The sequence below is a fragment of the Rhinichthys klamathensis genome, unplaced genomic scaffold (genome assembly GCF_029890125.1).
Source record: "Rhinichthys klamathensis goyatoka isolate OS25496 unplaced genomic scaffold, OSU_Roscu_1.1 h1tg000259l_1, whole genome shotgun sequence".
Taxonomy (NCBI): Eukaryota; Metazoa; Chordata; class Actinopteri; order Cypriniformes; family Leuciscidae; genus Rhinichthys; species Rhinichthys klamathensis.
In genome coordinates, this window is record NW_026606781.1 from 1,074,706 (window position 1) to 1,099,000 (window position 24,295).

The 24,295-nt window shown below is 45.5% G+C and overlaps 1 protein-coding gene across 5 annotated transcripts; it reads left to right on the top strand.

Moving 5' to 3' along the window:
- The first annotated feature begins 9,750 nt into the window (after nt 1–9,750).
- On the top strand, nt 9,751–11,461 carry LOC130101630 (uncharacterized). Of its 5 annotated transcripts, XM_056267449.1 has the most exons (6): nt 9,751–10,155; nt 10,266–10,336; nt 10,425–10,601; nt 10,764–10,804; nt 11,019–11,069; nt 11,141–11,461. In XM_056267449.1, exons 1-6 carry the CDS (start codon nt 9,986–9,988, stop codon nt 11,405–11,407), a joined length of 777 nt encoding a protein of 258 aa, XP_056123424.1. In that variant the 5' UTR covers nt 9,751–9,985; the 3' UTR covers nt 11,408–11,461. The 5 variants fall into 5 exon arrangements, 1 of the variants encoding a protein (XP_056123424.1); XR_008809011.1 differs by having other exon boundaries at nt 9,751–10,336; nt 10,425–10,937; XR_008809013.1 differs by lacking the exon at nt 11,141–11,461 and having other exon boundaries at nt 9,751–10,336; nt 10,764–10,864; nt 10,938–11,101.
- The last annotated feature ends 12,834 nt before the right edge of the window (nt 11,462–24,295 follow it).

Below are 24,295 nucleotides of genomic sequence, written 5' to 3' on the forward strand. Positions count from 1 at the left end.
ACTATATATTTAACATATGAGCAGAAACTCCTAACAAAAGCTTATTTAATGTCTATTTTAGAGTAAAAACTTTATCCAAAACTAGTCAACGAAATGTTGTCTTTTATTTAGTCTGTAACAGTACATATCTGTGCGTTCATTCATTCATTCATTCATTCACACACACACACACACACAAACATGATTCACATTTAAACAGTATGCTATTTTTCCGTTTACAGACACTAACGTTATTCTATATCACGATTAGAACAAAGCACTTGCATAAAACACTTACTTCTCAGCTGAATCTGTTGCTCCTCCTCGAAGTGAAAATAAACCAGCACTTGTTCTGTGGTAAATTGTTCCAGGATTGTTCCTCATATAGCCGCGCAAGACGACAGTAGATTAATCTGACTAAAAAATTATGTGTGTTTTCAGAGTTTATGGGCGTTAACGCGTCTCAATGTGTTGCTTCACATATTTGCGTTTGAATAGCGCGTGCTCTCCGTGGGCGTGTCACATTACCAGAGATAATCAGCTGAGAGAACAATAATGAGACGGGCTGACACGTCTCTCTTTTTATATAGATGACATAAACGGAGAATATTAATTTTAGTTTTGAATCGGATCATTTAAAAGTACAAACTCAAATGATTTAAAAGATATATTGCTTATGGCTGGGTGAATAGTATTAGCTGAGTTGTGTTGAAGATTAGAGACGTGCTCCAGAAAAAAAGTTCACGGTGACCGAGAGGCAGAACGCACACCCTGTTTATTTTCTTTATTTTACAAAAGCACAATATTTTATTTCGATTGTATGTGGGCACATAAAAAAGTAGACATTTAACAGATTATTTTCTCATATTTCTTAGCTCTATATGAACAGAAATGATGGTAGTACTTTAAGTCTATTTTTCTGCTATGTGAAAAAAAAACGAGCAAAACGCGCCGGCGCGTTTCTGGTCCCCACAGGGTTAATACCCGAAGCCAGGCTCGAGAGCCTGGTTCCTTTGGTAAAATATTTAGAAAAGAAAAGGTCAGGCTGGTGCGTGCCTGCACTCTATGACGATTTTGCAGGCGTACCAGGCCGATCTTCTTAAAGATCTAAGTGAGGCAAATATTTCCTGTTGGCCGCTCCGCTATCTCCTTCTGGCCTGTTTTCCAACGCTGTCACTACAGTCGTTGACAGGTTTCAGGAAGCGAAAAAAAGAAAAGAAAAAAAGAGAGCGTTGCCTCTAGAGCCCCTCCTGCGGGAGTTTGGCAACAGAGGAAGCACTCTCAACCAAAGTCCTCCAGCCAGAAGGGTGACCTGAGGGCCGTCCTTCAGGCGAAGAAGGCTTCGGGAAAGAGGTCCTAATGGTAGTGTAGGACCTCTGAGGGCTGCCCCCCAACAATCAAACAACAATCGAGGTTGTTCTAGCAGCAGGTGCCCTCGGGGAAGAAGATGTTGTCCCGCCGTCTTTGACGCTTCGGGCCACATCGATTTCCAGCGAACGCACACCTTGGCGTTCGCCCCAAAAGCTTGCAACAGGGCACCGACTATGGTCACAAAATCTGTATCGACTTTTTTCCTGCTGGTCCTCCGCTTCAGGAAGTCGAGAATAGTGCTTGAAAAATACCCGAGGCCAGTCTCGAGGGGCTGGTTCCCTTAACCTGTTAACCTTCACCAGTGCGTGGGCGCTCTGAAGCGTTTTTTTTTTAAATAGTTCAAAGTTACTATCATATTTAATGTTATTAACTTGACAAACTATACATCATTAAAACGATATAAGACTCAAGTTTCAGTATTTGACCACTATTGTATTCTGTGAAACTTATAGTGACAGTTATGTCTTAATTTGTGTCAGGAGTTATGAAATTAAAAAATGAGTCGTTACCTTTAATATGAATTATGAGCGTCAGCCGGTCTCATTCAGAAAAAAACTCCCGTGCGATCGTCATGACAGTGCTTGACAAAACAACGTCCCTCAGGGCTTTTAGCTCAAACATGTGCAGATTTGGAGAAATATTGATAGATTCTCATAGGTTTACATCAGACTTCTATAGACAGGAATAATATTTATTGAATTTATACCCAAATGCGTCGATGTAATCATTTTGAGCGCTGTATACTCTGATGTACTGTGTTATCAATTCATACTAACAGTCTGGGGCGCTGTTTGCACAGTAAAGTCCATATATGTGGCTTTAGCTGCAGTGCATTTCTAGATTGCTACAATGCCAACTTCAATTTTATTTTCATGAAGATGTTTCATAAAAATAAATGTATAATAACTTTACAAAACTTTGAAGCTATTTATAACTATTTTTTTTCATTATGACAATAATTAATTCTACATTTACAATAAACTTCCAGGTGTCAGCTTTCAAATGAGATCTTACTTGTGCTTTTAGTACAAAGGGTTCATGAACTGTATCTGTTTCAGTTTGGGAATGCCATATCTGGGGATTTTTCAAAAATGGGCTTGAAGCTTAACAGGTTAATAGATTTTGTAGAAGAATGGCAATGCCTTCCGAATATATCTATATGGATCCTGTATATTATAAAATGTTATAAAATATGGGTACAGATTGCAGTTCGGTCACCGACCTCCCTAGTTTGCTGGGGTGGTACCGACTGCAGTGGTTCCAGAACAGGCTCGAGTTATGGAACAAGAGGTACAGACTCTACTGGAATTAAGGGGCCATAGAATGTGTTCCCCTACCAGACAGGGAGTCCGGGTTTTACAGCCGGTACTTTATAGTTCAAAAGAAGGATGGCGGACTGAGGCCAATTTTAGATCTAGGGCTTTTGAATCGTTCTTTGAGGAGATTCAGGTTCAAGGTGCTTGCTATTCCCATTATCGTGAACCAAATCAGATCCGAGGACTGGTTTGTCACGATGGATCTAAAAGACGCTTATTTCATGTCTCCATCCTTCCATGTCACAGGAGGTTCCTGAGGTTGCTTTCGGGGGCGAAGCATACCAATATCGGGTTCTTCCGTTCGGCCTAGCACTCTCTCCCAGCACGTTCACAAAGTGTATGGATGCGGCTCTGGCTCCACTGAGGCTTCAGGGCATCCGTATACTGAATTACATCGACGACTGGCTCATATTGGCCCAGTCTCGAGAAATGGCAGTTCGGCATCGAGATGTCGTCCTTGGCCACATTCAGAACCGGGGGATGAGGCTCAACACTAAGAAAAATGTGTTGGACCCAGCTCAGAAGACTACTCTTCTGGGCGTGGTATAGAATTCAGTTACGATGCGGGCACGTATGTCTCCCGCTCGTATCGAATCCATCCTGGCCATGGTGTCCGGGATGAAGCTAGGCCAGGCCATCACTGTAAGCAATTTCAAAGACTGTTGGGCCTCATAACACCGGCATCCAACATAATTATTTTGGGCCTGTTTCACATGAGGCCCCTTCAGTGGTGGCTCAAAGCCATGGGTTTTTTCCCCAAGGGGAATCCGTTCCGTATAATAAAGGTTACGCGCAGATGCCTTCGTTCCCTATTAATATGGAAGAAACCTTGGTTCTTGTCCCAAGGGCCAGTGTTAGGGGCGTCATGTCGCCGGGAAACTGTTTCGACAGACGCTTCCCTCGCTGGCTGGGACGCGGTCTCGGACGGCCGCTTTGCCAGGGGTCTGTGGCAGGACCATCATCATTCTTGGCATATAAATTGCATAGAGATGTTGGCTGTGTTCAGGGCTCTGAGGAGCTTCCTCATAGACATCAAAGGTTACCATGTCTCAGTGGTAGCTTATCTAAACCGACAAAGGACACTCAGATCGCGCCCTCTATCCAGATTGGCGCATCAGATCATTTTATGGGCCCAGGGAAAATATTATCTATAAGAGCAATATAAGTCCCGGGGGTTCTGAATCAGGGAGCAGACATCCTGTCGAGGCAGGGGCTGAGGCCCAGGGAATGGAGACTCCATCCAGAGGTGGTGGAGTTCATATGGCAGAGGTTTGGACCAGTGGAAGTGGATCTGTTTGCGTCTCGAGGGACGTCCGTCCCACTGTCCACTTTGGTTCTCCCTCACTCATCCAGCCCCGCTTGGGTTGGATGCCATGGTACAGGCCTGGCCAAGGCTTCGCCTGTACGCTTTTTCCCCCGATTCGCTCTGCTCCCGGGAGTCCTGGAGAGGGTCCATCAGGAGGGCATCAGTCTTCTTCTGATAGCCCTGTTTTGGCCAGCCCGAGTATGGTTTTCAGACTTAATTTCACTCCTGATAGCTCCGCCATGGCAGAGTCCTCTGAGGAGGGATCTGTTGTCTCAGGCGGAGGGCACTATATTCCATCCTCATCCAGAGCTGTGGAAATTGTGGGTCTGGCCTCTGAGGGGGCTCAGTACCTAGATGCTGGTCTATCATCTGGGGTGGTCGAAACCATACTTATCTCCAGGGCTCCGTCTACTAGGAGATTATATGGCCTCAAGTGGAATATTTTTCTACTTGGTGTAGAGAACTTGAGTTAGGCCCAGTTAACTGCCCAATGGCTTCAGTTCTGGAGTTTCTTTAAGATCGTTTCTCTGCGAATCTCTCCCCATCCACACGTAGGGTGTACGTGGCTGCCATTGTGGCGTTCCATGCACCACTAAATGTTGGGCCTTTGGGGAGGCACCAACTGGTCATACTATTTCTCCATGGTATTGGAGGATGAGACCGACAGTCAGGTCCAGGGTTCCTTCCTGGGACCTGGCGGTGGTTCTCGAAGGGCTATCCCTGGCTCCCTTCGAATACCTCCAGTCGGCTTCGCCTAGGACCTCACGTTCAAGATAGCCTTTCTCTTAGCTATTTCTTTAAAGAGACTGGGAGATCTCCAAGCCCTGGCAGTATCGCCAGCTTGCTTGGGGTGTGCCCCCGGAGGAGTTAAGGCCATCCTGCATCCGAGACCCAGCTATGTGCCTTAAGTGCAATTTATCATGGCTAGGTCCATGGTCCTGCAAGTATTTCATCCTCCACCTCATGTGTCGGCAGAAAAGGAGAGGTTCCTTGCTCTGCCAGTCAGAGTTCCGAGTATTACCTTGAGAGGTCCTCTTCTTGGAGGAGGTCGGACCTACTGTAGTGTGTTTTGGATCACCTATTAGGGGCTCCCGGCTATACAAACCATAAGTAGGCCTACAAGGTGCACAATTTGCCTTCACCTTTGGCCGTTAGGTCTCATTCTACTAGAGGCATGGCGTCCTCTAGGGCCCTCCTTTCGGGAGTTCCCATCAAGGAGATCTGTGAGGCAGCCGGTTGGGCTACCCCACACACTTTTGTTAGGTTCTTTAGTCTGCACCTCCCTAGTATGCCTGGCGCACATGTGCTCTCGTCCTAGCTGAGTGCCTGAACCAGTTTCACTCCGGGGCAGGCCGGTCTTCGGTGCGTGGCCTAGTGGGCATTCGTTCCCCAAAGTGTCAATCTTACGACGCAGTTCGAGTTCCCTCGAAAGGGAACGTCTCGGGTTATGACTATAACCCTTGTTCCCTGAGAAGGGAACGAGACACTGCGTCGTCCTGCCACGCCCCTCGAGGCCTGAGATCGTCTTGCTTCATCGCGGAGCTGATATGTGTATGTGTCAGCGTCACTTTTATGCATCCGGTTATGCCGTCACATGTTACGTCACGACGCAACACCAATCAGGATTGGATTAGTTTCATTCTTACTTCAGAGGCGCACGCTTAGGGAGCGTCCCCAAAGTGTCGATCTTACGACGCAGTGTCTCGTTCCCTTCTCAGGGAACAAGGGTTATAGTCATAACCCGAGACGTTTTCTAAATATGTAAAAATAAGTTCTGTAAAAGTAGTATTTTGTTTTTCTATGTTTGTTACAGAGTAGTAAGAGTTGTGGATTACACTTTGTCTCTCAGCCATTTTTTGTCTGAGGTTTAGTGAGTTTACCTAGAGATACACACAAAGGATGTTGTAGTGGGGGAAGTTTTTTTCAACACTGCTCACCTCATAGCTGTGGTGGGTTGGGGGTACAGTAGCAATCTCAGCCATTGTTATCTTATGTGAGAAATAAAATACAAAAACACTCATTGATCTGATATGTATGATCTAATATTTTGCTTTACTTATTTGTTTTACAGTCGTGATAATGAAGAAGACACCAGCCCACCCACCCAAGCCAGACATGAAAGTTCCCATTCTTCCGCTGAGGAGGGCCCTTCCACTTCTGCTGCAGCATCCCAGCCTTCCACTTCTGCTGCAGCATCCCAGCAGCTGCCAGGAAGTCATGGACGACTGCAGTCACAGTCACGAGGGAGAGCACCCAGATCCGGCAGCTTGAGGGGTCGACAGAGTCTTGAATCCCCTAGGTCGAGATCTAGATCACCACAGCCAGCAGCTCCAACTCCATCATGGAACAGTGAGAGTCAGCCAGACATCCCTCCAGTGCCCAAAAGGTTTGTCCCAACAAGAAAGCCAGGACATCAGCTTAGCCCCACATCCATATACACACCATTGGACCTTTTCAAACTTTTTGTCAGTGACAGTGCGGCAACCACTTTGTGTAATAACACAAACACAAACGCTGCAAAAAACATTGCCAGTGGCAAAAAATATTCCTGGAAAAACTTCACTGTTGAAGAATTTTTAAAATATTTAGGACTGACTTTCTTTTTTGCACTGGTGAGACTGACAAATATCCGGGACTACTGGAGGACAAATACCATTTTCAGCCAACAGTTTCCCCAATCAGTGATGGCACGTGACAGGTATCAGGTCATTTCCTGGAACATCCACATGAGCGACCCTGATGAAGATGTCCACAACGACCGGAAGAGAGGGACAACAGCTTATGACCGGCTGTTTCGTCTGAAGCCCCTTTTAGATGACATCAAACATGCATGCAGAGCATTTTATCACCCACGGCAGAACCTTTCAGTGGACGAGAGGATGGTGGCAACAAAGGCTCACACTGGCATGACCCAGTATATGAAGGCGAAGCCAACTAAGTGGGGCTTCAAACTTTTTGTGCTGGCAGACAGCAGCATTGGGTACACTTTAGACTTTGCTGTATACACGGGGAAGTCTGTGTTTGCTTCTGGTGTAGGACTGGCATACGACTCGGTTATGTTCCTCATGAACAAATCATCCCTAGGGAGTGGCTACAATGTGTATGTAGACCAGGCACGTGCACAGGTAGGGCTCAACCTGTGCAGAGCACATGCCCTTTTTGCTCTTACACTCGAAGTGCCCTTTTTTTGGTGGTGGTGTTTTTTTTTTTCTTCTTCAATAAATCAATGCTATTGGTCACCCGTTACGTCTGTCTGTCTGTTTTAAAAAATATTTAGCCAATAAAAGTTCTTAAAAAGAGCTTGTGTGAATCTTGTTCGATCCTCAAACTGTCAGTAAACCTGATAACTCCGCCCCCTCTATCGTGTTGAATGAACTGAAGCACCGCAGCGGCCGCACAGCAGACAGCAGCTGAACGGAGTTTTGCAGGGGTAAATAAAGATCTTGTTGTTTGAATAAGTACTAAACACTTTGTCTATAAAAGCTCATATTTTATTTATTTGATGTCTGACTGAGACATGTGGGACCTGTCACCTGAGAGAGAGGTCTAGGCTAGAATTTGCCATCTAGTCATAGCCAATACATAGCCTACACTTAAATAGCCTGTGCATACAGTAGCATTTCATCTTTTATAAAATGCGATTTTGGCCAAATGTATTTTACAACAGGAAAAACTGAGCGCCTATATAGCTACAACAAACTTAACCCGTTGATGAAAATGTAATGTGATGCCGCCGGCGCCGTTTAATGATTGACAAAATGCACATTTGCACACATTCGCTGGTCAAAAACCCCGTAACTGTATTTGAGTTTGACTTTTGTAAAATGTTAACAATATATTCATAAGTAATACAACGTATAACTTGTTTTTACCATCGGAAAATCATAAGCACAGGTGCGCCCCCGCGCTGTTTCGTACTGAAACTACACAAAGCAACTGCGTGATCCTCGTCGTCACCTAGGTAATATATTTTTAAGAAATTTTCTTCTTTGATTTATGATTGCTGATACACTTAATTTATTAACATTTCATCTTGTTATGGTAATAATATTAAATTATGGTTAATTCAAGGCTGTTGATATATGCACGTATTCGCTATATTTTTTTTAAATCTATGGTATTCTATACTCTCCGCTCGTCCTCACATGTATACATGTAGTAAAACATGGTTTTACTACAGTAATGTTGTTGTAGTAACTAAAAAAAACATTACAGAAGATCACTGTGAAATCTTTATATTTTATCATGCAGAATGTAATTCATGATTTAATTCATTCCAATGCTTAATTTATTTGATCCAAAATACAACAAAAACAGTAATATTGTGAAATATTTTTACAATCTAAAATAACTGTTCTCTATTTAAATATTTTAAAAAGTAATTTATATCTGTGATCAAAGCTGAATTTTCAGCATCATTACTCAGTGTCACGTGATCCTTCGGAAATGCTTTTCACTGCAACTGTACTTTTCACACTATTTTATTTATTTATTTTCATTGCTGGCTTATTTTAGGGAAAGTGTAGTGAACAAGGGACCTTCAAGAGACCAACATTCCTGGTCCTCCACAGTATCAAGTTTTTGCCAGGTAGGCAGATACATGTTGGATATGCTATAGTTGTATAGCTACCATTGTATGGCTATAGTTTCTTATAATCTGGAATTGAGTTGGACATAATTATTTAAATTATATTTCAAAATAGTTTCTCAAAAATACTTGACTCATGTTTATGTGTGACATTGAGAAGAGGGGAAGGTAGAGCAATGTTAACCAAATAATACAAATTAGCTTATGAAACCAAACAGAATAGCTAAAAAAAATATATATATATTATTGAACTTTTTGTGTGCAAAGAACAAAAAAAAAAAAAAAAAAAATATATATATATATATATATATATATATATATATATATATATATATATATATATATATATTATATATAAATATATACATTTTTTATAACTATAACATTTATAAAAAATATTTTTTGTACTTTTATGAATTCTGATTACATGGTGGGGGAAAAAAAGGGAGGGGGTGCCCTTTTGTCAGTTTCAGCACATGCCCCTCAAAAGGTCTGTGCACGGCCCTGGACTTTAGCACGGATATATTTAATTATTCAGATTCACTCTTAGCCCAGTCCCTACAGGATATAGCAAGAGCTTAGACCAGGAGTTGTGGAGCTCCGATAGGAAGGGCCTGATCCTCCTAATGGTGTAAGGCAAATCAGCAGGATCACAGCAAGTATGGTTTGACTGAAACCATAAGCAGTTATGTCTTGGCAAAGTTGAGTTGAAGGTGAAGGTCATTCATCCAGCAAGAATGTTCCATCAGCTAGGCCCGTTATGCGAGCAGCAACTGTCAGATCATCTGGCTGGAATGAAAGGTAGAGATGTGTGTCATTAAGATAGCAGTGATAGGAAAAGCCATGTTTCTAAATCTAAACGACAGAGCCTAGTTACAAAAAAAAAAAAAAAAAAAAAAAACAATAGATGGGTGGAATCTAACACAATCATGGTCTTACTGTAGCAAAACCAAAACTTGTGCACACTTTTAGTGCAATCACATGAAATCAGAAGACTCGTCATTACTATTTTTTTAAAGTTAATTCTTCCCATACCTTGTTTGCCATGATCATCTGCTTTCCACAAGACCTGAAATCACAAAAAAATAAGTTATTTTAAAACTCAGTATTACATTTACACATGGCAGAATGTGTTGCATTGGGACAGTGCAAAAACTCAACTGACTAACGTTATGATCTGGAAGCTGAGCAGGGGGCTGTTCCATAAAAGCCGCTTAGAAAAGCGGGGATTAAAGTCCAAAACCTGACTTGAATGAGCCGAGCTAAACATCCGCGCTTAAATTGGTTCCATAACAGTAAGTTGAGGATCATGTGATCTTACTAATTTGAGTCAGGTTTAAATAGTCTAGATAATTGCGCGTGCACGCCATTGTTTAAAAGTCCTGAAAAGTCGAGCATGGGTCAATCGATTTACTGTGGGCTACCATGGCAACAAAAGGAAAAGATAGAGCAGCGATGTTCACGGCAACGGAACAGCGTTTGCTATTGGAAACATATGAAGAATTTAAAGATGTCATCACCAAAAAAGGCAATACAGCGGCAATAAATAAAGCAAGAGAGAAAGGTTGGCAGGAAATTGCTGATCGTCTCAATGCGTAAGTAGCGGTGTAAACTATTTAAAATATTTTATCAACATTGAATGTGTGTCACAATACATTGCAAAGTTTGTGTGTGAATAACAGTAACGTTAATTGCTTTCACGCAGCAGCAACTTAAGTGAAGGAAAAAGAACCTGGCAGCAGGTGAAAATAAAATATAAAAATATAGTTCAGATTGGTAAGTAAATCTAATGGTATATGTAATCAATGCCAGCTTGAAGTTACAACTATTCAGGTTTTTTTTTTATATTTTTTTTTAATTGCAGCGACCAAAAAGAAGACTGAGGTTGCTGGCACTGGGGGAGGGCCACCACCAGCCAGCTTCACTCCTGCAGAGGAGCTGGCTTTGGAAATTAATAAAGGGAGGCCCGTCCTTGAGGGAATAGAGGGGGGGACATCATCTAAAATGATATCACGTAGTATAAGGAGTGAGTATATAAAAGGTGTGTGTGTGTTTTATTATCATTATTCCTTCCTGACTAACTGATTTCCTACTTCCTTAGGCATTGTAAGCCTAAGTACATCATAGCAGTAATGTCACGTAGAGGTACTTGTGCTACTGTAATGGTGCATTTTGGTAAAAAAATAATATTTTTTCTATCAAGATTCTGTATGCATTATGGATCCACCAGACATCATGTTGCCTGTGAGTATGAGACCTTTTAAATCAGTCATGTAAGCTAATGAGTTTAACTGAGTTTAATCAGTGGTCACAGGGAGAAGGCCCATCAGTTGAGGAGGATGAGGAGACTGTGTCTGTATGTTCAAGGAGGCCTGAGGTACTCACAGGTTCCATGCTATACTGTATTGAATATTAAAAAGTGTACTTGTGTGATAAAATGATCATAATGTGTTTTCAGGATGCTGACACTGTTCTAGAGCCCTCTCAGTCTGGGACCACATGTGACAAAGTGAGTATTAAGAAATGAAAACAATGTGACAAGGGTATTCAATGAAATAACTTAAATCTATGTTGCTACAGAACCCAGAAAACATAAAAGGAGTGTATAAACGCTACCTCCTTAAACAAATGGAAGCGATTGATATCGACATCCAGTATAAAAAACTGAAGATGAGGAAGTTGGAGCTGGAAATTCAACAGCTACAGAAAAATGCAAGTAGAACTACCATTTTTAAAAAAGGAAAAGAAAAAAAAAAACATTACCTTTTTGATCACTTTCCACAACATTTATTTGTGTTTTCACCCCTAACAGGCAGATTCACTCTGAATAAAGACAAATCACATTAAATACTTTGACTTCTTTGTTCAACTAAGGAGAAAGTTGAGGGGCCAGTGGAAAATTTTAAAGGCTTAGACCATATTAAGCAAAATAATTATTTGCATATGTGTCTCGTATAAGTCTGCCTGTTTCGTTTTCTTCCAATACTGCTTCATTGCCCCAGTCTTCCTCTTCAACAATCCTTGGTTGCCTCTCTCTCCTCAGACAAGCAATGTTATGGAGCACTACACAAGCAACTACAATGTCACATGCCCTAGGTGGAGTCACTCTGAGGTGCTTCAGGCACTGAAACCTTGACTTTATCAGCCCAAATGCCATCTCTATACGACCTCTTGTGCGTGCATGGGCAATGTTGTAGCGGTGCTGTGCCTCTGTCTGGGGCTCCTGATAGGGAGTCAAGAGGTAAGGCAGGCATGGGTATCCCTTGTCTCCCAGCAAAACTCCTGAGAATGCTCCTGCATAGACAGAATTAATATATATAGATATATAATGTAGTTTTTTTTCTTCTTTTTTTTTTTAAGACTTTTTGCGATTAAGTGATTACTAGCATACCTCTTGCTAGTTGCTGGTAGAGGGATGAGGCTCTAAAGATTCTGGAGTCATGCACAGAGCCTGGCCATTTGGCCTCTACATTTGTGATGATGCAATCTGCATCACTAATCATCTAAAATAAATTAAACCTGTAGGTCACTACATTTTAATTGCAATGAACTAAACACTGGTGCCCAGCTTAGTACAGAACACTCAGTGCTAGAGCATAGCCTTCAATATCATCTCAGTGGGACCGTACCTGTACATTGATGCTGTGTACTGATTTCCTATTCACAAAGTCCGCTTCATGTGGACCAGACGGACACTTAATACGCACATGGGTGCAGTCCAATGCACCGATAACATTTGGGAAACCTAGGAAAATTATTTGTTTGTTTTAAATATGTCCCATGTAAAATCAACAGTCAAGAAATATTTCCATGTTTTATAGTTATTTGAACTTACCAGCTATTCCATAAAAGGCATGTTTAATGGTACGAATAGCTTTGTGGCCAGGGAATGTGATGAACACATTGAGTAGTCTTTTTAAAGAAAGGTACACAGTTCGTACAGAGCGGCAAACTGATGCTTTGCTGATATTCTCTGCATCTCCAACTGTGTACAAAAATGTTCCACTGGCAAAAAAGCGAAAGTGCAATGCACACCGTCTGTGGGACTGTGAGTGCTCTGTTGCGGCGTGTATTATTTGCAATGTGTGGGTTTAGTAATCTACAAATATATGCAATCCCATCTCTTGAGAACCTATATCGCTCATACAGGTAGATGTCATTAAAAGCCAATGGGTCTGACCTGTCTCTGAAAGTTCTCTCTCTTTGAAATGCCCTCCGCAAGACTATAGCTCCCTCATCCACCACCTCATCTATGAAAGGACACGCCATGGTTAAGTTTGGAAACGAGTTCAGCTCCCTATTTATATACTTTTAATTAATTAATTACCAAACTCATTAGCCAAACTCACCAATTAAACACACAAGTTTTGAACATTTCTTAATTTCTTACGTTTATTAGTAAAGTACATTTCCTTATTTATTTATTTGTTTAAAAAAAAAAAAAAAGATTAATAGTGGTTAAGTAAAATAAAATTACATCGAAATACCAGAAGGTGAGTATAAATGGTATGCTCGTTAAGCCTGAACTCAGACTTAGCCTGACAGTTAGCCTGCCCCGGACCAGGTTAATTTGCCAGCATAAGTTGCCGGGGTAACTGAGTTTGAACTTTTTTAAGTTTGATTTATGAAACCGAATCTACCAAAAATAAGCCTGACTAACCGAAATAAGCCTGGCTTATACTCTAATCTTGGTTTATGGAACAGCCCCCAGGAAAGGTTACCAGTATGTTTTGAGCTGATTTTAGCTACATATAAATTAAAAATGAATATGATTTACCGTGACCTAGCTGCATCAGTTACACATAACGTTAGGGGTTCATTATGTTATATTCATACTCTAGTCTTCGCTGTAATATTAACAATTAACGTTACAGAACTGAATTCGATTTCTTAACATTCTTGCTGGAGTTAACTTAGTCACGTTAACCATTTCAAAATTAGCCACGGTTTAACTAACGTTACTAAGAAAACAAACAAACAAAAAAGGTAGGTCCATTTTTAGTAAAACTGTGGTTATTAAATTGGTAATAAATCTGCCAAAAACGTGGTTAGCTACTGTTACAATTTTACTATAATAAAATCAAGGATGTTTTTTTTAAGACAAGAGTTTCAGGTTCCAGACAGTGTTTCAAAATATCCCGCCGTTTAAAAGATTTATTGAATGACTATCATCATAACGAAGATTTTATACAAAATTGGACGGACTTTGATACGCATAACAAGTCTACTAAAGCTTGGTTTAGGTCTTTAGAGATATTCAACTGATCTTTCTTAAAACAGATGGCAAATTGAAAGGCATGCTGCAGTGTTTTGCCCTCCAGCTCTCGGCAACAGTTATGACTAAACATTTATGAATGCTAACCTTACCTTGGAAACTGTCCATTAACACAAATGTAATATAAAATATCGTTTACATATTATGGTATGAGACTCTTACCTCAGCCGGTGATCGGTTGCTTGGCATGATGATGTCCGCTGTGACGATCCAGGCTCACTGGAAAAGGGCGCGTTATTTCCGAACGGACTGACTGACACCCGGACTGTAACGTTAACATAACTCATGTGTTCAGTGCTCCTGCTTACGGCTGCTCCTGACGAATACGATTATAGCTTTGAACCACTGTGATCGCAAACAATCCACTTCACAACCGTAGACTAAATTCAAATCTCCCGCTTGCCTTTGACACAGGTCCAAACAGCTAACCGTTGTGGTGGGCGGGACTAAGCAACGGAAAAGTATTGGCGGATAATTTGAATCTGCGTCATTGCGCGCGCGCGCGCGCGCGAGCACACACACACACACACAGTCGCACGCACACAAAGCCACGCAATGTGTGCAGCAACGCAGATTTGGAAAAATATTCATAAAACACATAACATGAAATTAGGGGAGAATAATACAAATGATTATCAAAATGAGCACATTTGCAAGACAAGTATGGTCTGAAAGATTTGCAAGACTTTATTGCTATACGACTATAAAGATTTATATTTGCAAGACAAAATTTAAAAGACTGGTTGTATACCTACTGTATACAAATACAATTATTTAACCTTAAAACTCACTTTGACACCCACATGCTTCATGATCTTCAAGGACAACATGGTAAATGACTGCTGATTTCTGCAGTTATACCTTATTTTCTTTGTTTTCTAATTTCACAGAAATAATCTGTAAAATATTACTGAATATTTAATGTACAATTACACATAACCCTGTAAAAATACAGACAATTTCCTTAAAAAAACGGTAAAATTGATGTAAAACCAAAATACAAACAATTACCTGTAAATATAATAGTGGACCTTTAAATTACAGCAAAAATCTGTAAATTAACAGGTATTCACTGTATAATGAAAAAAACGGCAAAATTCTGTAAAAAAATACAGGGCGTTACCTGTAAATTAACTTTTTTTTTTTTTACAGTGTACCCTCTTGCTTGATGGTGTCAATGATGGCCTTCTGGACAGCAGTCAGGTCGGCAGTTGTAGTGCCTTCCAGTAAGTCACTTCGGACGCCTCAGGGGTTTCAATAGATTGTTCGTTTTATTCCAGCATAGTATTTGATTCTCTCGATAAATAAACCAACAAGTAAATAAATTGAAAACCATATGCCTGCTGGCGTCCATGCATTTCCAACGTCCAAAACACAAAACACTGTTCAACCAGAATCCTCCTTTGTCTGCCTTAATGCCACTAATTGGCACAGGTGTGCAAATTTAACTCCTTCTGTTCCAAGGCCTTCCAAGACCGTAAGATCATGATTCACCAGCAGGGGTGATTAAATTACCTTCAACATAAATGTCAGAAATGGCTCCTACACACCGGCCTTCTTATTGCTACCGGCTAAATAGGTACAATAATAAACTAACAAAAAATATGGAGCCATATCACAATATACACAGTAAAGATATAAATCTGTCAAATCATCAATAATCAGAATTGTTCACACATACAAACATGAATATTTCATTTGAAACATGTCAAGTTTCTATCAGTTCATTCGTGACAGTATTAATTTCGATTCACATTAAAAGTCCCTCAAAGCAGTAGCAATGCAATCAATGCTCCTTTGTTAGAGTCCTTCTTGTCCAGTGTATAACGTAAACGGTTCATTATGCCACAAGAGACATTGTGCATTCAAAAAGTTCATTTCAGTGTGTATGTGAGTATTTATGTGCGTGTACGTACGCATGTGTGCACGTTGCAAGAAATTTCTTGCTTGAATAGTCCATAGTCCATTGTGCGCGTGTAAAGATCAGTATACATGTCAGTTCCTACAAGGTAAAGTAAATGTCACCGGGTCGGGGGAGGAGTGGACGCCAGATGACCGGCCGTCCCAGCCCCCGACTCACGTACCACCGCGAGGAGCCAACACCACAGAGGACACAGAGGCAAAGTAATGTAGAAAAACACAGAATCTTTATTGAATAAATTAAGTAAAAACAACCTCAAGCCAACTGGAGGAAGGTGAGGTTTCAGCCGTATAACTGGTCCTTCTCAGGACTCGGGCAGGCAAGGAACAGGTAAGAATTATCAGCGGAACTGTTCCTCTCGGATTCACAGCAGAACTGTCTCTCTTGTTACAGGATTCGAATGACGAAGAGGAGTACGGAATCAGCCACAGAACTGGCCCTCTTCTCGGGGCTCAGACAGGCAGAGAACAGGTAAGAATTGTCAGCGGAACTGTTTCTCTCGGAATTCACAGCAGAACTGTCTCTCTCTTCCCAGGATTCGGATGGACGGGGAAGAGTACGGAATCAGCCACAGAACTGGCTCTCTTCTCGGGGCTCAGACAGGCAGAGAACAGGTAAGAATTATCAGCGGAACTGTTTCTCTCGAATTCACAGCAGGCCTGTCTCTCTCTTCACAGGATTCGGATGACGAAGAGGAATACGGAATCAGCAACAGAGCTGGCTCCCTTCTCGGGGCTCAGACAGGTAGAGGACAGGTAAGAATTATCAGCAGAACTGTTTCGCTCGGATTCACAGCAGAACTGTCTCTCTCTTCACAGGATTCGGATGGACGGAGAGGAGTACGGAATCAGCAACAGAGCTGGCTCTCTTCTCAGGGCACAGGCAGGCAGAGAACCGGTAAGAGTTATCAGCGGAACTGTTTCTCTCGGATTCACAGCAGAACTGTTTCTCTCTTCACAGGATTCGGATGGACGGAGAGGAGTACGGAATCAGCGACAGGGCTGGCTCGCTTCCCAGGGCACCGGCGGACAGCGGACGCAGGTGGGCGTGCAATAGTATAACGACTTTACTCACAGGATCCAGATGGATGGAAAGGAATAAGGATTCGACAGCAAGGCTGGCTCTCTTCACAAGGCCCGGGCAGACAGAGGGAAGATGAAGGTTCAACAGCAAAGTTGGCTCTATGCACAGGGCTCAGGCGGAGAGAAGATGAGGTTTCCACAGCAAAGCTAGTTCCATTCACAGGGCTCAGACAGAGAGAAGAGGAGGATTCAACAGCGAAGCTGGTTCTACTCACAAGGCTCCGGCAGACAGAGGGAGAAGATGAGGATTCCACAGCAAAGCTAGCTCCATTCACAGGGCTCAGACAGAGAGAAGATGAGGTTTCCACAGCAAAGCTAGTTCCATTCACAGGGCTCAGACAGAGAGAAGATGAGGTTTCCACAGCAAAGCTAGTTCCATTCACAGGATTCGGATGGACGGAGAGGAGTACGGAATCAGCGACAGGGCTGGCTCGCTTCCCAGGGCACCGGCGGACAGCGGACGCAGGTGGGCGTGCAATAGTATAACGACTTTACTCACAGGATCCAGATGGATGGAAAGGAATAAGGATTCGACAGCAAGGCTGGCTCTCTTCACAAGGCCCGGGCAGACAGAGGGAAGATGAAGGTTCAACAGCAAAGTTGGCTCTATGCACAGGGCTCAGGCGGAGAGAAGATGAGGTTTCCACAGCAAAGCTAGTTCCATTCACAGGGCTCAGACAGAGAGAAGAGGAGGATTCAACAGCGAAGCTGGTTCTACTCACAAGGCTCCGGCAGACAGAGGGAGAAGATGAGGATTCCACAGCAAAGCTAGCTCCATTCACAGGGCTCAGACAGAGAGAAGATGAGGTTTCCACAGCAAAGCTAGTTCCATTCACAGGGCTCAGACAGAGAGAAGATGAGGTTTCCACAGCAAAGCTAGTTCCATTCACAGGGCTCAGACAGAGAGAAGATGAGGATTCAACAGCGAAGCTGGTTCTACTCACAAGGCTCCGGCAGACAGAGAGAGAAGATGAGGTTTCCACAGCAAAGCTAGTTCCATTCACAGGGCTCAGACAGAGAAGATGAGGATTCAACAGCGAAGCTGGTTCTACTCACAAGGCTCCGGCAGACAGAGAGAGAAGATGAGGATTCCACAGCAAAGCTAGCTCCATTCACAGGGCTCAGACAGAGAGAAGATGAGGATTCCACAGCAAACTAACACTTCACAATGCCCCGTAACGATTAAAGAGGAGAAAAGGAGAATTTCACCACTAGATGACTTCTTCCAATGGTCTCCATCCAATGAGTCGCGGACGATGTCTCCACAGCCAGGACCGCTTCCCCAATGTCACTGCATTACACCTCCACTCGTGCTCAACTGCAACTCGCACAAATCTGCACACGTGTTTACATTAATGAACAACACTGCAAAGTCTCGTCACTCACAAACTAGGGCGGAGACAGGGGGTCTGGTCCACTGCACCTCTCACAATCTCTTGGACTTCTTCCAATGGAGCGTGGGACGTTCAACTTCCTCCAAAAAGACAAAATTACACTTCATGCAGCCTCATCACATCCTCCAAACAGATTTCTCATATCACAGTCCAAACATCAACAGCACTTATCCTCTCATCACGTCCTCCACCAGATTTCTCATTCCTCAATCCAAACATCAACAGCACTTATCTCTTATCCACCACAGTTCTCCTCCCCGCATCTCCACATCTCCAGATTCACCCGAATATCTCCCGCCGCTATTCCTCTCTCCTTCCTTCCCTTTGTTGAAGATGAAATGTCCTTTTATCCTTCCCAACTGACAACGCGTCCCAATCGCGATCGCAATCATCCTCTCCCGCACCTGTTTTGTATCAACTAATCATCCTCCGTCTCTGCTCGGAGTTTTCCGGAACTGAAGTCTTCCGGGTCCCACACCGGAAATCCCTCCCCTCGGAAACCCGGCCGTGATTAAAAGGTTCCGCCTGCCTTTGTCACCCCGGTGACATCCCCCCCTGCCATTCGGGACTAGTCCCTAGGACCGGGAAACTTCGGCCCACTCGCCGTATCGCTGGGGTGACCTCCCCTGGTTGTCCCTCTGGGAACGTCGAGGTGGGGATAAGGGGACTGCTCTTGCCGCCTCGATTTCGGGGCCCCTTGGGACCACGGCCCATCCCACTGATGGAGCTACTGGGGTCATAGACCGTTCAGGGGCCTCTTCCATCGGGGCCAAATAATTTGGGCAAGGACGAAGCAAATTCCGGTGGAGTACCCGCTCAGGGCCTAGCCTTCCTTCAGGGCGAACGGTATACACAGGTAGATCAGGCTTTTGTTGGCGTTCCACCACATACGGTACAGCCTCCCAACGGTCGCTGAGTTTGCCCTTCCCTGGGCGTCGATTGTCTCGCACCAATACTCGCTCTCCGGGCAGTAGGGGGGCTTCTCGAGCTGTCCGATCATACAACCGTTTATTTTTGGCTGCTGCTGCGCTCAGATGGTCCGTAACCCGACGGTAGGCGTAATGGAGCTGCCGATGATGACGACCCACCCACTCCGTCGTACTCTGAACTCCCTCCGTAGGCTTAGTCCCCAGCAACAGATCAACCGGTAACCGCATGTGTCTCCCAAACATCAAGAATGCCGGGGCATAACCTGTGGTGCTGTGTACACTGTTATTATAGGCTTGTACTAGGGCAGGGAGGCATTCCTCCCACTGACTCTGTTGGTCGGCTTCCAAGGTCCCGAGTAACCCCAACAGGGTCTGGTTGAACCTCTCGCACCCCCCGTTACCTTGGGGGTGATACGAGGTAGTGCGAGTCTTCCGGCACCCATAAAGGCGGCTCAGTTCTTGTATGACCCTAGCTTCAAAGTTCGGGCCCTGATCCGAGTGAAGAGTCTCGGGGCACCCGAAGGGCTGGATAATAGCTCGCCAGAGTACACCGGCAGTGGTAACAGCTGTTTGGTCTGGAGTAGGAATAGCCCATGCGTATTTTGTAAATAGATCAGTTACTACCAAGATGTTCTGGTACCGATCCGTGGGCCGACCCAGTGTTAAAAAGTCCATCCCCACGATGTGCAGAGGTGCTCTAGGGCACATGGGGACCAAGGGAGCTCTTGCCTCTTTCCTGGTCTTAAAAAGTACACACCGGGGGCAGCTTTGAATGAACACCCTGACCGTCGCCTCCATCCCTGTCCAGTGAAAATACCTCCTTAACAGGGATAATGTCCTTTCTTGTCCTTGGTGTCCTGTGTGCGTGTGGTAGGCTTCCAGCAGGGCCAAACGCTGTTCTTCTGGCACCACCACCTGGTATACCGCCTCCTGGGTTACTGGCTCTTGAATAAAACGACAGATCACCCCCTCTCTCAAACTGAGTCTCTTCCACTGCCCCATGAGTTTCCTTACTGCCACGGTTTGAGTCTGCCTCTCTTCTACCCCAGGCCTAGAACCTTGTTGCAGGTAAGCATGCACCCTTGCCAGGTCAACATCCCTCTGCTGTAACTCTTTCCACCGGCCTGGGTCCCATCCCCAGCCAGTGGGTACTCCCTCCAACCGGGTTCCGGGGGCTTCCACCACTCCCACTAACAGTCTTTCCTCCGGTTCAAAAGTAGGGGATACGGTTCGCCCACTCTCGTTAGGCACAGGGAGTCGGGACAGCGCATCCGCATTAGTATGCTCTCTACCTGGTCGATATTGAAGCTGGTAATCGTAATTGGCCAGCTGGGCCACCCAACGCTGCTCCACCGCTCCCAATCTGGCTGTCTGCAGATGAACCAGGGGGTTGTTATCGGTCACCACCATCACCTTCGCTCCCCATAAGTAGTCTTTAAATTTTTCCGTCATCGCCCACTTCATTGCCAGAAGTTCTATCTTGAAAGAGCTATAGTTGGAGGCATTCCGCTCGGCTGGGTGGAGACTCCGGCTGGCATATGCAATAACTCTCTCCTCTCCCTGCTGTCGTTGTGCGAGTACAGCTCCCAATCCTGCATTACTTGCGTCGGTGTATAGGATAAACGGCTGAGTAAAATCAGCATACGCCAGGATCGGGGCCTGCAGGAGTTCCCGCTTGAGTTTTTGGAAAGCCGATTCACACGCCGAGTCCCAGTCCACGGAGGGAGATCTCCGGGGTCGGGAGCGTCCGGTACCTTCGAGGAGTCGATTCAGGGGCTTGGCAATCCCCGAAAACCCCTTGATGAAACGTCGATAGTAGCCTACAAAGCCCAAGAAGGACCTTACTTGCCGGACAGTTTTTTTGGCACCTCCCAGCCCTGGACGGCAGACACTTTCTCCGGGTCAGGGGACACCCCTGCAGCGCTGACCCGATGGCCCAGAAACTGCACCTCACTCCTAAATAGCTGGCATTTATCCGGCCGCAACTTCAATCCATATTTTTCCATAGCCTGGAACACACGTTCCAGGTGGAGCAGATGGGAGGCGAAGTCTGGCGAGAATACTATGACGTCATCGAGGTAGACCAAGGTTGAATCAACTAACTGCCCTCCCAAGCATCGCTGCATTAGCCTCTGGAAAGTCGCAGGAGCATTGCACAGCCCAAACGGCATCCGCTCCCACTCAAAGAGCCCAAATGGAGTGGTAAAGGCAGTCTTCTCCCTATCCCTCTCGTCCACCTGCACCTGCCAGTACCCACTGGCCAGATCTAACGTGGAGTACCAAGCGGCCTGAGTCAGACTAGTGAGGGAATCCTCAATGCGTGGTAAGGGGAATGCGTCCTTCTTCGTCACGTCATTCAACTTCCGATAGTCAACACAAAATCTCCAGGCACCGGTCTTTTAGCGCACTAGCACAATTGGGGCCGCCCAAGGGCTACTACTCTCCCGTATGATTCCTCCATCCAGCATCCCCTTCAGCAGGGTGCGAACCTCTGAATAAAGCGTCGGGGGCACCGGCCGATACCGCTCTCTGCTTGGTGCCGCGTCGCCTGTAGGAATCTGATGTTTGACAATCCCCGTACACCCATAGTCTTCATCGTGGGTAGAGAACACATGTTGCCATTTCGCCAGAAAGTCTCGGAGTTGGAGTTGTTGTTCCTCTTCCAGGCCCTCTCCTTTTAAGGAATCTCCTGCCACATGATCCGGTATTCCACCTCTCTGGGGGTCATTCCTCGGCTCTACCGATCTAACAGCCACTTCCACTACCACAGAGCTCACTTGACGGAAGCAAACGTCTCTCTCTTCCCTCACCTGGTGGGAACGCACCGCGGTGACTCGGACCAGGCGTTGATGGCGGCGAAGGACGACAGGATACGGGTTAACGTTCCGTACCCGCACCGAGACCCGGCCCCGATGGACCACAGCCAGCCCTCGGGCCACTCCGATGGATTGGCAATCCCAATGTGGTTCGAGGAGGACCCAGTCATCCGCGCCATAAGACCTTGGAGGCAGCCGAGCCCATATCACTGCCTCGCTTCGTGCTGGCACTGTCAGGCCAAACCGGCAAATCACTCGCCCAATGCTTTCGCGATCCTCCTCGCGGTTAGCCGCCTGAATCCTACGGCAGTCAGCCAGAATACGCTCCCATTCCTGTCGCTCTGGGACCGAAGGGGCCTGGGCCGGCCGGTTTTGGAACAGCTCTTCCCAGCATTCCGAAATGACATTCATGCCAATCAATGCTCGATGTGAACCCAAGCAGCGGTCTCTAACGATAACAACTCCTTTTTGTCGTACGGGGACCCCTTGAACATGGAAGTCCACCATCACATAGCCGGTATAGGGAATATCTAGCCCGTTTGCTCCTCTCAACACAAGTTGTGAGGACTCCGTCTCCTGAAGTCGTCGGTTTCTAAAGAGTTCCCTGGACAGGCTCTCGGAGAATAACGTGACTTGGGAACCGGTATCGACTAAACCTTCAATCTCCACCCCATTAACCTGAATCTTCACGGTTGGACAACGTCCAACCCAGTCGTCTCGGAGGATAGGCATAGAAAGGGGGTCATTTAAGGGGGTCCCGGCCACTTGACCCGCAGTGGCCGGCACAACTAAAAACCCTCTTGGGAACTGCGTCGGGAGCCACACTGACGGCTATAATGTCCTGATTCCCCGCAGCTGTTACAAATGGGCCTGCCCTGACCATCCCACTGGAACCTCGGATTAGCCGGTCGTCCAGGGCGCCGTCCGGGCTCTCGGCTCCCCTCGGAATAGGATCGATCCCGGCCACTGAGCTGTCCCCGGCGCAGTTCTTCTAGGAGGGTCCTAGATAGTTCAGCCATCTGTCCTTTGACGTCCTCCAACAGTTCTGCACGCAACTTCTGTTTCCAATCTACGGTTGGAGTAGAGGCACCACCAACAGCCATACACACCGGTGGGTCAGTTGCCTCACCCTGATCCATCTCCAACGCCAAGGCCTCCTGTCGGAGATCTTCAAAAGTTAACGCTGGGTCTCGGCAGAGCTGGAGCTTTATACTCTGTCGGATAGGCCCGTCTCGGAGCCCCAAAACAAACTGATCTCGCAATAAGGAATCTCCATCACCCAGACCATGATCGGGTCGCCCTTTCAATCGAACAAACTGCTCACGTAGCTTCAACGCATAAGCCCGTAAGGCTTGCCTAGGACCTTGTCGAAAGTTGAAGAACTGAGCCCGAAGGGCGGCCACGGGGGTAGTATCCCCATACAGTTCCGCCAAAAAGTCAAAGATGGCCTTGGCGGTGGCTCGTGCAGTGCTGGGTGCAGCTAGAACTTCCCTCTTTGCTTCTCCCTCCAGGGAGCCCAGAACAAACTGTGTCTTCTGTGCATCACTCAGCCCCTGGAGGCCAGCCAGGTATTCGGTTTGCGTCCTCCAGTCCTGGAGATGTAGTTCTGATCCCTGTCCTCCATAACGCTGGGCCCAAGGGGCTCCCATAAACACGGGCATGACCTGTGGTCTTGCAGCCACCATCTCTTCGTCGGCCATAGTGAACCTGTGGCCGCTTCAACTCGCGGTGGCAACAACCCTGCCGACTACGCCACTTTATGTCACCGGGTCGGGGGAGGAGTGGACGCCAGATGACCGGCCGTCCCAGCCCCCGACTCACGTACCACCGCGAGGAGCCAACACCACAGAGGACACAGAGGCAAAGTAATGTAGAAAAACACAGAATCTTTATTGAATAAATTAAGTAAAAACAACCTCAAGCCAACTGGAGGAAGGTGAGGTTTCAGCCGTATAACTGGTCCTTCTCAGGACTCGGGCAGGCAAGGAACAGGTAAGAATTATCAGCGGAACTGTTCCTCTCGGATTCACAGCAGAACTGTCTCTCTTGTTACAGGATTCGGATGACGAAGAGGAGTACGGAATCAGCCACAGAACTGGCCCTCTTCTCGGGGCTCAGACAGGCAGAGAACAGTTAAGAATTGTCAGCGGAACTGTTTCTCTCGGAATTCACAGCAGAACTGTCTCTCTCTTCCCAGGATTCGGATGGACGGGGAAGAGTACGGAATCAGCCACAGAACTGGCTCTCTTCTCGGGGCTCAGACAGGCAGAGAACAGGTAAGAATTATCAGCGGAACTTTTTCTCTCGAATTCACAGCA

Coding starts and splice junctions, on each gene's coding strand:
- LOC130101630 (XM_056267449.1), top strand. CDS start 9,986: ATGGCAACAAAAGGAAAAGATAGAGCAGCGATGTTCACGGCAACGGAA. Junction 10,156..10,265: donor ATTGCTGATCGTCTCAATGC/GTAAGTAGCGGT, acceptor GCTTTCACGCAG/CAGCAACTTAAGTGAAGGAA. Junction 10,602..10,763: donor AAGGAGTGAGTATATAAAAG/GTGTGTGTGTGT, acceptor TTTTCTATCAAG/ATTCTGTATGCATTATGGAT.